Below are 14,426 nucleotides of genomic sequence, written 5' to 3'. Positions count from 1 at the left end.
AGCTATAGAAGACACTGCATGTGATTATGTTTTCAGTCAGTTAAGGAGGTCCTGAGAGCAACCAATTCAGAACAGAGGCATCAGTAAGTAGTTATACACACTGGTCACAACTTCACAATAGTATGAATGCAAACAACAGTTCAAAAGGCCTGGGTCAGATGTTTCAAGGCCTTAATAGATATAAATAATAGGTAATTTTACCTTTCCTTTTGTCATTTGCCAAACCTTTCGACTTGTAGATACTAATGCTGAAGCCAGTTTACATATTTCTGCAGGGAAATGACGTTGTTCACAGAAATAACCTTCAGCTATTGTTTGAAATATTTTATCAATAGAGGAACTAGAAGGCAGTGTGCAGTTGTAGATGGTGAACTGGCGTTTCAGGCGCTGTGGGATGTCATTTCGACCTCCCCCAGGGTGAATCATAGCAGCTACAAACTGGATGTCAATCACATGTGTGAATTCTCCTGGCTTCTCCAAACTGTAGAAACCTTTCTGTTCCATCAGCTGTCTTACAATCTCATTGGTGACCTAGATATCAAAAAAAAAAAAAAAAGGAGGAGTTAAGTGTTTCAGGGTCCTCAATATGCAGTGTGGCAACCAAGCATATGCAGCGGATTGGCCACACGTAAGTGCCATGTTATAAGTAGTTGTGGACATGAAGTCAGCCATTCAACTAGATTTGCATGATTTCAATTTAAGAACATTCAGCACTTTAAGTTTTCAATCCAGATCATATATTCAGATTGACACAGGCACTTACAGAGTGACAAAGAAGGATTAATTTAGCATGAAGTATAGTCACACATTCACTTGTATAGAGGCAGTGAGAGAGCAGGATTACAGAGCTATACTGGAAGCAGGAAAGTTACTTTTTCTCAGCAGTAATTTTTTTTTTTTTAATTCAGATTTTCACGGTATAGGTCTGTAAATATCAATACCACAAGACAGCTTGCCAGTCTTGAATGTCAACTGTGATCATAGAATTGTTTAAGTTGGAAAGGACCTTTGAGATCATCAAGTCCAACCATTAACCCGGCATTGCAAAGCCCACCACTAAGCCATGTCCCTCAGTGCCACATCCACCTATCTTTCAAATACTTCCAGGGATGGTGACTCCACCACTTCCCTGGGCATCCAGTTCCAATACTTGACAACCCTTTTGGTGAAGAAATTTTTCCCTGTTATCCAATCTAAACCTCTCCTGCTGCAACTTTTCCCTTTTCCTATTGCTTGTGAGAAGAGATCAACATCCAGCTGGCTACAACCTCCTTTCAGGCAGTTGTAGAGAGCAATAATGTCTCCACTGAGCCTTCTTTACTCGAGGCTCAACAACCCTAATTTCCTCAGCCACTCCTCCTAAGTCTTGTTCTCTAGACTCATCACCAGCTTAGATTTCACATAGTAGTAGCTGCAATTTACAGTCCAGAGTAGATCAAAGAAGGAAATGCTTCCTTTCCCACTCTGGTTCTGAGGACTGCTAGTTTGGAAATTCTACTAGCTTTGCATGCAACCATACCAAAAGGCTTAAAAGCTACAGTGATTGCACTTGTGGCTTGATACTCTCCCTGATCTTTTGGGAATGATAGCTTATTAGTCCTGTCAAAAACTGGCTTGGGGAAATTGTTTTTAGTAAACATACTTGGTCTAGTCCACATTATGATACCATTTTCCTAAACTGTCCCATTTTTTCAACCCACAGATCAGTACTTCCATCTGCAAAAATAGTAAGACCAACAATTTTCAAATGTTTTCCTTTTACCTGATCACCCCATTCATTAATCACAGGCATGTTGATGTCATCAATAAAGACAGTCATTTTCTTCCCTGACGGAGGACCGTATGTGGTGCCCATTCTTTTATCTACGTAACTTTCTATGCTCCTTTGGAACATATTTGGTAGAGTTGCAGAAGAAAAGTTTAGGCATTTGCTCAAGTGAACATCAGGATCATACTTGCTTGTATAATTCTGCAAGACAAACCAATTTAAAGTGCACCAGTAAATCCAGATGAATTCAGCCAAAAGGAGATGCAGACGCACAGCAGCCCTGCAAAAATCTCTGTCCTGCTATTAACTTCAAAATCTCAAAACCCAGTTTATTTCAGATAAATATACCATCTGCAACTTGAAATTCAAACTGTCAGTTAATGTTTTGCATAAAATTTCTAAGTATTAAAATTTATAAGTTTTTAATAGACTTCACTAAGTGTTACAACAAGTAGATATGTGCCAACTCAAGATGCAAATAAACTTTGCATTAACAATTGTCAGGATTTTTCCTAAATTCAAGCTGTTAGTGATGAACTATTATAGCAGACTGCAAGGAACAAGTGAAAAACCAAATCCTTTTTCATGTTTACACTACAGTAACATATCTTACAACAAAAGCAGTGTAAAGAAATGGTAGTTTAAAATTAAACCCAGTTACATCACATTTACTGATAGTTATCTTTTCTTAATAAGGAAACGAATCCTTGAATTTTATGAATATGTACAATTTCCATAGCTGCTGAGGATACCCTAGAGCAACAAAGCTCCACTCTCTGTGTTTAGTGAGGCTTCATAATAAAAATATGTAACCCTGGAGTCACACCAAGGGATATGTATATATAGCATAGGAAATATTTTGTTTAGGAAAAGTCTTGGGGCATAAAAATAGTGTTAAAAATTCCATATTTCCAACATAGTTTCTTTTTAAAGATTCTTCTGCAATGATGACAAAGTTAAATGTCATTTAAATTCTCATGTGCATAAGAGGGTTGACTGGAAATATTCCCATTTTGGTACCTCAGAAAAATAAATCTATACCATTGCTGATGAAGTGCTCTAAGAAAACTCCAGTGAAACATACACTCCCTGTGACAACAGAAAGGAAGATACAGCCAAACACCCGCAAAATATTTTGATTAATATTGTTAAACTGTTGATTTTGTTGATATGGTGATTGCAGTTTAAGAAAAGGTGCCCTTCAGAAATAGGTTTTTCTCAGACCTCACCCAAATGACAGTTTATACATGCGATGTATATGCAACAGTCCTGTATTTGGTGAGTACTCTCGACAGGGTTGGTGCAGGTCACCACTCAGACCTCTCTTTGGCACTCCAACTATTTGTACAAAGCTGATGTACCAGGTGCAGGTGCCTAGGGGTTGGGGGGGCACCTGCTGTGGGGCAGCCCCTTGCAAGAAGGGGACAGGGGTTCCTCATGCCAGACACAGCCAGTTCCAGCCACCTCCAGTAGATCCACTGGAGACACTCAGCCTGTGTAAGAAAGGGCAAAATGCTGCCTGGAAGTTGAGAGAGAGAAACAGCCCTGCAGACACCAAGGTCAGAATAGAAAGAAGGGCAGGAGTTGCTGTAGCAGAGATTCCTCTGCAGCCCATGGTGCAGACCAAGGGGAGGCAGGTTGTCCCCCTGCAGCTCATGGAGGTCCACAGGGGAGCAGATATCAACCTGCAGCCCATGGAGGACCCTACACTGGAGCAGATGAATGCCCAAAGGAGGCTGTGACCCTGTGGGAAGCCTGCGCTGGAACTCCTGGAAGGACTTGCAGACCCATGGAGAGAGAAGCCCAGGCTGGAGCAGGTTTTCTGGCAGGACTTGTGACCCTGTGTACCCACACAGGAATAGTACACGAAGAACTTCAGCCCCAGTAAGAACCGTAACCCATGGAAGGGACCCCGTGTTGGAGGAGGAAGCAATGTGAGGACAAAGGAGAGGCAGAGTAGAGCTGTTATGTAGTGACTGCAGCCCCCATTCACCACCCCCTGCACTGCTCTGTGGGGAGGAGGTAGAGGAGTCAGGGACGAAGGAGTTAAGGTGACCATGGGAAGAAGAGGGGGGTGAGGAGAGGGTGTTTTTAGTATTCTCTTTGATTTTCACCGTCCAATTTAATTTTTAACTAGAAATAAATTTTAAAAGCATTTCCCAAGTCAAATGTTTTCCCCATGGCAGTAACTGGTGAGTTGAGATCTCCCTGTCTTTACCTCATCCCCTGTGCTGCTGAGGAAGGGGAGAGAACCAGCAGCTGGGTGGAGGTGTTGCAGCTGGACAAGGTCAACCCACTGCAACGAGGAATTTTCAAACATTCAAAAAGCATGCATCTATTTTATTCATGATGGCATTTCAGAATGTTTACATGGTAACTGTAATATTGCACAGTACATAAACGAGAACTATCTTCGAAAAAAAGAGGTTGTCGAATGCGATTGTTCTTGTTAGTTAAACAATCCGAGAATTTTCAATTGTCTTATATCAGATTCATATTAAATTTTTGATTTTTTGCAATTTGTGAATTAATAACACAGAGATTAAAGATCACAAATTAACATTCCATTATAAATTCTTTTTTTATTATTTATACTGGCAACTTACTCAATATTGAAGATTAATTCAGATTAATTCAGATTACCACCTGAAGTGTTCAATATTAAAATCTTTTTACTTTCTCATGAAACCAACTGCTTAATCTGAAAATTTCTTTTCCACAAGGTGTAGGAAAGTAAAATTCTACAGAAGGTGAAGCAGAAGGGGAACAGTTGTGAATGCAGATAACACTCACTCCTAACCTTAAATGAGATCAAATGTCTACTGACGTTATGCTCTCTTGTGTAACGAACATACTTTGCTCTATAGCATAGACTCAGGGTAAGCAATTCCCAAGAATCAGCTCCAATTATTTTTAGGGACAGGAATGGCAGCTGAAGCCTGGAGGTTGCCAGTATCTGGACAAAATCCAGTATGCGGAATATCAAGACCACCACCCAGACCCCGCCTCTTCACTCTGCTAAAATAGTTCTCCAGCTGGTGCCAGGAACAGAAGTTGACATTACACCGGCATGTACGCTGGCATCGAGAGCTAAGCTGAAAAAGTAGTATTAATGGCTGCTGGCATGGGTACAACTTGCTTTATGTCAGGGCTCAGAAAGCACATGGCTGGAGGGCATAAAATGGCTCCAGATTTTAAGAAAGCCAAAGGTTAGTTTAGGCCAGTGTTTTTCAGCTATTTTCAATTTCAAGACCTCTGTGAATCCTCCAGTGGAGGTACAGATTGCCTCTATGGCAAATTCAGCTGTCCCAACAGCAGATCAGTTTTATTTAGCTACCTCTCATTGATCAAAGAGTCTACAGACTCCCTTGGACAACAGAGACACCATGCTGAAAACTATTACACTCACATTTTTTTGAGTAAGGGATGACAAGTTTGGTATGACGTGAGTTTGTTCAGCCTTTCAATTATTGACTTTTCTATAGTAAGTCATTAATATTTGTGAGTAACATATGTTTAACCTGCACTATTTTATAATACAGAAAGCATTTATTTGTTAATTTAATGATAATCCTGTTTGTTTTTTCTAAAGAACATAATGACATTTTCAGTGAAGAAGAAGATAAATTTACCCTCTGAAAACCACCCTGAGTAAAGGAGTTCTTTCTCTTCAGTTTGGTTTGTGAAGAAAGACTGTGCAACAGAGGTGTACAAAAGATCAGTTCACATTTGGCACCACTGATAAAGCACAGGAAAATTAAAAATCTTCCAAGGATCAATATTTTCTTAGCAAAACCTCCAGTTTGACCTCTCAAAAGAAACGAAAGCATATGAAAGAGCATTTATCACATGACCTTGTGGCCAGAGTTATCAAAGGTTAAAAGAAACCTTTATATTAAAATGTAGATACTTAGGGTTTTTTGCTTGTAGTCCATGTGAGTACTGGCAAAAGGCCTCAGTAAGAATGCTAGTATGTAATTTGAAGACAAATCAAACTACTCTTAGATTTCAATTTAACATTTATGCCAATGTCAATTATTGGCATACAAATATACAAATATATTACATATGTTAACATACAAATATATTACATATGTTTTTCCATTCCACCTACCTTAATCATAACTGTTTTTGCAGTTCCCTGTTCCCCAATTAGCAGAACAGCTTTTCCTTGCCTCATGATAGTGTGCATTAGAAAGTCTGTTCGGACACTGTCTACGTTTGGAACTAGAATGGAAGTATATTCTGGTACTGAATCTTTAGGATAAATATATTCAGGGACCTGCATGAGAAAGAAATGTATAAATTTTGAGAATTTCTACCTGCCCAAGAATCACTTTGCATCAGAACACAAAATCAAATGTACTTGATAAAATTTACATTAGCAAAACTTTTCTTCCTGAAAGCCAAGCATCCATTTATAATCAATCAGTGCCTTCCCCAGCTTTTCTAAAAGAGTTTTAGACTAACAGGATATTTTCATTCCACTATTCTCTAGTACATGATAAAATGTTTTCGTTGCTGGGAGTTCTTTAACAGTAGGGCAATAAACAGTAGACAAAGATCACTTCTGTTTCACTTCCAAAGCTATTTCAAATACATGTTTCTATTCTCTGCATAAGATACTTACAGAGAAAAGAAAAATATATTTCAAAAAAGAAACTCTCAAACATTTGGTAGGATTAATCTTCCTAACCAAATTATGTAGGGTTTGAAATAATAAAATAATATGCCTCTTACCAAATACATTTTGTATGCTCATTTAGAAAGCTTAGCATGTTGTAGCATACAAACCTTCTTTGACCAGTGCTCCCACTGGCCACAGGAATCGATACCAAATTCGAACATGGTTTCTTCTTCATTCACAGCTGGTAGTTCTTTCACTGCAGAGTGCTTCCGTAGGAACAGCTCCATTTTCAGCTTGTCATCTGGTTCCAAAAGAGCTCCGGCTGACCACATCACAGCGAAAATGAACAAGCGAGCAAGATGTTTCTCACTGAGCTGCTTCTCATCTCGGTCAGACAGTAAACCCTGCAAAGCAGATGCAATATGTAACTACAGCCCTCCTTGAACAATGTCCCAGCACAAATAACAGAATCAGAGAAAGAAAAGCAGAATGCTGTATCTACCTGTAGGAGGTCAATAGCTTGTTTGATGTACATGCATTCTAAAATCGACATTTTTGGTGTCACAGCAGAAAAAACAAAATCCATCACATCCTGGAAAGAAAAAAAACATCATTCAGCAATTCGTTTACCAGTTTCAATAGTATGATTTATACTTACATTAGACCAATTTCTTAATTGTAAATATATTCTAAACTTTATCCCAAATGATATTTTTCCTCATTTCTGGGATTATAAATATTCAGACTTAGATCATGAAGTTTTTTATAACAATAACATATTAGAAAAATAACTTCGAAGTAACACAGACAGAACTATTCATATGAGATCCATACAGGAATTTCCTGACAACAACTTGAAGACTACTTTTCAGTTACATCAGGGATCTGCCATTTATGCTCTCCACTGGATATTTTAATCTACCATTGCCATTTTTGTAGTAGGAGGATAAAAGTACTAGAATTGCTGTAATGATATGTATATATATATATATATATATATATATATATATATAAAATCACAGAATCACAGAAGATGACGAGTTGGAAGGGACCTGCAAGGATTATCGAGTCCAATGCATAGCTTCACCACTATAAATTTCTGTCTATCTGATCTGTTCTGACTGCATCATAATGTCTCTCTTGAAACCAATACTCTCATTTTCCTGTAAAATCCTGACAGGATCCAAAGGGAATTTTGGAATTCATTTTAATGGAACTTGACTTTCCTCATGTTTCTTCATAGTGATGGCTACCATGCCTGCCTTTGTCAAGTGTTCTGAAACATCTTGAGTAAAGTTTCAAATTGATGTAAAGTCCTATCTGAGATTTGCAGTGCGGAATTGTTTTATAATATCAACTGCCATCCCTAATACAGACTGATATAAATTATAGCTTACTTGCACCTTCATTTAACAATCTTTAATATAATTCCCTCCTTATGGGTTCCCTTTGCCTTCATAATTTTTGGAAATCAATGCTGCCTGCTCATTCTGAGAAGTGAAAATATGGGAGACAATAATTTTGGAGGAATTCCATTAATAGCTGTCATGTCCTGTAAGGGAGAAAGCTAAGACAATGAAGACTTTTGATCACCCAAAGATGAAAACAATTACCTAGATATTTTTTAAAAATCACTGAGCTGTTTAACCACATACTCACCAGCTTTGTTTCAATTTTCAGTTTAATGTTTGTCGCTAAAGTTCTCTAAGGACTCTATGCTGATATTTATTGGCACAGAGACTGAATCAAGATTTTTACCCATCCTCCTGAGTTCCATCCCACTAGAATACCAAGTAACACACATAACAAATATATATATTGTGATAAAAAACTCTCTTTAGCATCTTAATCTAGAGTAGGGCTCATGGATAAGTGGTCTAAAAAGACAATCTGAATGTGGGCATACACAGAATCATAGAATGGGTTGGCTTGTAATGGACCTTAAAGCTCATGTAGTTCCAGCACCCCACCATGGGCAGGGATACCACGCTATCAGCTTGCTCTTTTTGTTATTTCTTGTTGCCTAGCAAAAGTGCTTCCACCTCTGTCTGCTGCTGTTTGTGGGTTTCCCTCAAAAATTCCCTAAGAGTACAATAGGGTGCTCAGTTGAGTAACTATGGGGGTTGTGGGTGCCACAAGGGAGTGCCCACAAGCAGTGTGGGAAATTGAAGTCTAAAGACTTTTAGAATTTGGACCTAAATCTCACTGAGATTCAGCTTCTTCATCTGTAAAATAGACTAGATGTCTCATAGGGCACTGTAAATTGTTTAATAATTGATTTGACACACAGAGAATAAAGATATTTCATGCAACAAAGTATTCTGTACTGTCAAGAGCCCAATTTTCACCAGAACTAGTTTTATGGTGCTTATGATTCCAGAGAGATTTCTTATTCCAGTGAGGTAATTCTAATTCTTTCAGTTTATGAAAAAAAAAATCAGTTCTACACATGCTAGTATGTTATTACTACTACGATTTTTAAAACAATACATGGCTGAAAAGAGGATGCAAGATCAAGACAGAAATTTGCATGGATTGTTGGGACAGAGGGACTGGAAAAATGAGTTGCGTTGTGACAAATACACATAAGTTGTGAAGAATTTGGATCAGGAATTTGCTATCCCTTACAATGAGATTGAAAAATGAAGTCAGATGCTAAAAATTCATATGAAAAGGAGATCCTTTTCCACAGAGTACAATCACTATGGAACTCAGTGGACTCTACAACACTCTTCAGGACACAATGCTAGCAACATACTCAAAGGGTTTAGACAAGCACAAGAACAAATCAATAATGTAAAGTTATTAATATTTGTAACATTAATTTTAACATCGGCATTAAAATATTAAATTTAAGAAACTCTTTGGATTATATATTCACTTTTATGCTCAAGGGACAATACCAGCCTTTACACAAATTGGATTAGTGTGAGATTTAATGCGGAGGGAGGAATTAGTCACATCTGAAACTTAAGTTCCTACTAGACTTTTTTTCATTTAAACAGTAGGTAGACATGCTGAAACTTAAGTTACATAGCATCCATCACTGGTTTGAGCTTCACACTTTACAGACAAACTTAGTAACACCACTCACGTAATTATTTTAATTATTTCAGTTCTTTGAAACTGTCTCAGAGAATTACTTCCATTAGCAAAGCAATTCTGTTGCTTACAGGTAGCAGCATCATTTACAAACAAGGAAGTGGCAATAGAGCTTCTAAATTTAGGAGAGTAGAAATTTTTACGAGGGAGTTTACTTGAAAGTATTGCTAAGCAGGAAATGTTGCTGACAAGAAAAGGAGGGTGAAAATCCAACCCTTCAATCACTATTTTAAAAAAATCCTGTGGAAATACAAAAGGACTCTAAGATAATCTTAAATCAAAATAAGTTTGGTTTGGAGGGTTGTTTGGGGTAGAGGGTTTTGTCTTCTGTATTTTGGGTTGGGGTTATTTTTAATCTATCCTTGTCTTCAGACTACCTCCTGACCTTTTTTTTTATATATGTATAAAAACTGGTGACTTACAATGCAATTTATAACATACATAAAAAGAATAAATACATTCTTGCTACTGATTCACAACTATTATTCTCTAATTAGTTTCCTCCTCCATTACTGCTCCTTGCTGTACTATTAACAATGATTTTATCCGACATGAAGACTTTCAGTGACAAATACTGTTTTGGTTATCATAAAAAATGAGAGCTGCTTGTAAGCAAATTGGAATTACTAGAGCGATCATCTTACATCTATTTTGGTTGAATTTAAATTGATTTCAAAAAGTCTCTATATGTCTACTTAAAGACTGAGTCTCCTTGATTACTCCATTTCCATCTATAGCCTAATCTTCATTTTCTTCAAAAAATCAGATAATTTGTAAGATGTTTATACCCATTCTCTTCTTAATACTAGCATTAAATTCACCAAGGTCTATACTTGGGGTTTGGCTACCACTGCTGATACACTATTTAAAAAATTTTCTTTTTAAATTTTATTATTTTTTTATGGTTTGAATTTTATCTTTTTTTATGTAGGAGAAAACAATAACTATAAAAAGAGGCATGTGAACACAAATGTAGTGTTACTCTCATCTGTAAAATCGCTTTTATTGTTTCTATTATTTGAGAAGCAAAGACAGCACATTAAAAGTGAAAGAAAACTGCCAGCATGACAGCTTTCATTTACATTTTGATAGTTCTAAACACAGCCTTCAGCACTGAAGTAACTTCATATTTCACTGCATTTTCATCTCTCAATCTAATAAAATACATATTTTTCTGGACTTTATTGCTATTGCTTCAGGCTTGGGCATTTTAAATGCTGTTATTATGTTTTCAGAGCAAGTTGTAGCATAAAATATAGATAGAATTGTGGCAAAGAAGCAGTAAATTGACCTACATATACATTACTTTAGAAGCATACTTTAAAATTCATTATCAGAATTGTTTTTCTTGCTACTGCAGTAAATACTATGTCATATCATTATGTTTTGGAGATAGAACAAAATGAATAGCTTGTTAAACATTGGTTTTAAAGTAAATGGGCACTGAAATGAAAAATATTTGTAAGAAGACATTTGTTAACATTCAGGGCATTCCAAACCTATATCAATCATTGCTTTTATCATGATTTATTTCTGAAATGTCACTCAAAGTTCATTAAAAACTGCATTTTTAAAATACAACAGCAATTAAAAATATTACAGGAGAAAACCCTGTGAAATCCAACATCAATTACACAAGTAAACTGGCAGGAGCAAGCTGATGGGAAACACAAGTATATGGGCAGTTGCATTTACTTTGCAGATGTTGAGGAAATCAGAAGATAAGAAAAGACAAGAACAATGACAGAATTGCAAAGACATAACTATTTCTTTAGAAAGTTCCAAAGCAAAAATAAATATTTCAATGTAATTGAAAAAGTATACTATTGAGATTATGCTTCTATACCCACTATTGAGTGCAACCATCCATAATATTATGAAACCTTTCTAATGATTCAGTAAGCCAAAGACAAATGGAGGTGGAAAAACATTCAGAATTCTTGCTTTGGATCTACTGATTGAACAGAATTTAGTCAGACAATGTATCAAAGAGATGCCATTTCAAAAATTTCCTTTGGAAGAGAAACAAAATCATAAGAGACAACTATAGTCACCTACGCTGAGCTTTGGAACAGCACAGAACAGCACATACACACTACCCTGGATTAATTCAAATTATAGCATGTCTTTTAAAAATAACTAAAGGACCAAATGCATTCCTGTTTTACCAGAGTAAATCTAGCTCAATTTCTTTCTGAATTTACTTCTTTATATTTAAAACAAACAAGTTTACACACTTTGTGTATTCTAACAAGAATTAAAATTGTAGTAACAATTACAAAGAAAGAGAATATCTGTTTTGCCAATATGCAATATAAAATAATCACAGGTTTAACAATTCTTTGCCAACTGAAGTACGCCAACAAAACAAAACATCCAAATTATTCATCTGTTATAGTTTCAGTCATTCATTAACGTTAGAGATTATCTTCTCTCTTTTTTTTTTTTTTTTTACATAAACAAAGAGATGCAAATAATTGAAAAAGCACTTAGGAAGAAACAATGCTTCATTAAATAAAGAATAAGAAATGCAATTTTTTTCCCCCAAAAGTTGTTAATTCAGTACCTGAAATACAGCATTAAAGCAATTCCATAGGACATCAGAGTACCTAACAGGTAGCGTTTGCAGCCAAGCCTTTAAAATAGGTTTCCAGTCTAACACTGAGGAACTCATGAAGACCATCCCGTTACGAGAAACTGTTGCAGGGGAAGCATTGTCAATGTTGTGAGGTTCAAAAATAATTTTGCAATTGGGGGACATCGGAATACGATCTCCATTGGCCAAAGTAAGGGTCTTATTATCATCCAGAACAGAGTTCAGATTTTCAATCCATATTGCATCAACAGGTCCATCCAAAACTATCCAGATATGCTCACCCTCAAAAAAAAAAAAAAAAAAGGAGAGACACACACATGCAGCTTTACCGAATTGACCAAAAATACACATTTACTTAATATCAGAGAATGTACTCTTGGATATAAATAATGAGTCATAATTTGGTGCTCAGCATGAAATGCAATTTTTACCATTTGTTCAGTGGTTCCTTTGTTGTCTTGTGTCACACAAAAAAAAGATATTAAAGAATAGTGACAAAAATTGATTTGCACTGTACTAAGCACAAAGTTGTACCTTTCTGCTACAAATACATCAGCCAGCCCAGCATCCATCTTGATGGATAAAAACATTTCCCATAAAATGCACTCACAGACACAGGCACAAAGTGAGTCCTTGTGGGATGTTACACAAATATTTCATGTAAGGTTTCCCATTTTCCAAGTGAGAACTAAGTGACTTTTCAGAAGATCTGAGCATAATCATGATTCCATGAAACATGATCTGCAGGTTTGATAGGAGAATTGGGAAATGCCTACATTGATTTCTTACCAAAGCCTCTTACATTCTGATATAACCAGTGAAATATAGTGGCAATGACATAAAACCAGCGAGGAGAAAATTAACTTTCCTGTCCTCATGTCAAAACATGAACAGACTCTACTTTTGTGTTTGAATGGTAGGACTACCTGCTTACAGAAGGAAGCATATCCCTTAAAATCTTTTCCAAATTAATTCTGGAACCTCAAATGCTTGGGAACCCTAGTGTTATCTGGCATATATATGTAATTCTGACTCTTGCGTACATTGAGCTCATTAGACACAAAGCAAAACTAACACTGCATATTCCCATTTGATTCAATAATGGAAGATCTCTCGATAAATGACAGGTAATGAGACCTTATGGAAACAGTATTAAACGTCTTTATTAACATCATGATACAATATCCATTACCTTCTTTGCTTTTAAAGTTTTTCTCCATAATGTAGAGAAAATACCATCTGTCCAGTCATTTGTAGCAACATCAAGGGTGCCAAACATCTGGGAAGCTGTGATTGCCTTTGGGTTCATTCTCATCTCTTTATGAGGAGCACCGCAATCTGTCATTGCTTTCATCAAAATATTAATGCATTTTGTCTTTCCTGCACCAGTTGGACCTAGAGTCATCATACCTTAAAACAATACAAACATGGTTTAAAATGAAATGTCAGTATGTCATGCTACCATTTAATGGTTCGTCGCATCAATGATCTTTGTTTTATTTTTACCAAAAGCCAATACAAAAGGATGTTTCTCACTCCAGTTAATGTCGATTGAAACTGAATTTGAAAATATTATTAAAAGGTCTCTATAACTGTCTGCTCTATTATGATAGGCAAGCCTATGTGGGTCTGTATCCTCCCTCAGGCAGTTCTTTTCCTTTTTCTAATGAGAAAACACAACTGTCTTTTGATGTTTGCATGCAATGACATTGACATGACTGGTGGCAAACAAAGTCAGTAATTTCTAAATATATTTAATGAGAATGGTAACTTCCAATGATATACAAAATCGAGTGTATCTTTCTGAAGCAAAAGTAACAAAAATATGTACCTGCATCCATCCATGATGACATTTTAATACATCTTTCTTATGTAAAACCAGTTAACAGCAACGACACCTAATTTCATCAGTGTATACTTATGTTGCCTGAGGAAAATGAATCATGTCTTCAACAATAAATTGAGCCTACAGTTGAACTTTTTTAGTTATGTTTTCTAAATCACCTATTCAAGACGCCCAGAATCCATCCAAAATCAGATGGGACATTCAAACTGAAAATTCTAAAGTCATTTAAGGGAGCTAGATAACTCCTATTAACACTAAAGGCAACTGGACAACATAATCCTTAGTTGGCTTTGAAAATGTCTTCAACAAAGGTATCAATGGAACAATCCCAAAACCTAGTTACAAACCTAACCCAACACAATCCAGATTGCTTGATGTTTTCTCTAAAGGGAGTGGGATGTTCTCCAAAACAATCTGAGGACCCAGAAAATCACTTCCTTTTGCTATATGTTACATGTGAGGAAATCTAATACAAGCCCTTCAATGT

The 14,426-nt window shown here is 36.4% G+C and overlaps 1 protein-coding gene across 1 annotated transcript in view; it reads right to left on the bottom strand.

Moving 5' to 3' along the window:
* Positions 1-14,426, bottom strand: part of LOC116781998 (dynein heavy chain 5, axonemal-like) — a 156,483-nt gene that overhangs the window by 71,499 nt on the left and 70,558 nt on the right. Inside the window, 7 exon segments of the mRNA XM_032677998.1 lie at positions 202-531; positions 1,763-1,969; positions 5,883-6,050; positions 6,563-6,799; positions 6,898-6,987; positions 12,064-12,375; positions 13,286-13,503. Coding sequence (XP_032533889.1) covers positions 202-531; positions 1,763-1,969; positions 5,883-6,050; positions 6,563-6,799; positions 6,898-6,987; positions 12,064-12,375; positions 13,286-13,503 — 1,562 coding nt within the window.

The sequence above is a fragment of the Chiroxiphia lanceolata genome, chromosome 1 (genome assembly GCF_009829145.1).
Source record: "Chiroxiphia lanceolata isolate bChiLan1 chromosome 1, bChiLan1.pri, whole genome shotgun sequence".
Taxonomy (NCBI): domain Eukaryota; kingdom Metazoa; phylum Chordata; class Aves; order Passeriformes; family Pipridae; genus Chiroxiphia; species Chiroxiphia lanceolata.
The sequence above is the reverse complement of the archived record's forward strand: the minus strand, read 5'-3'. Positions and strand labels throughout refer to the sequence as shown.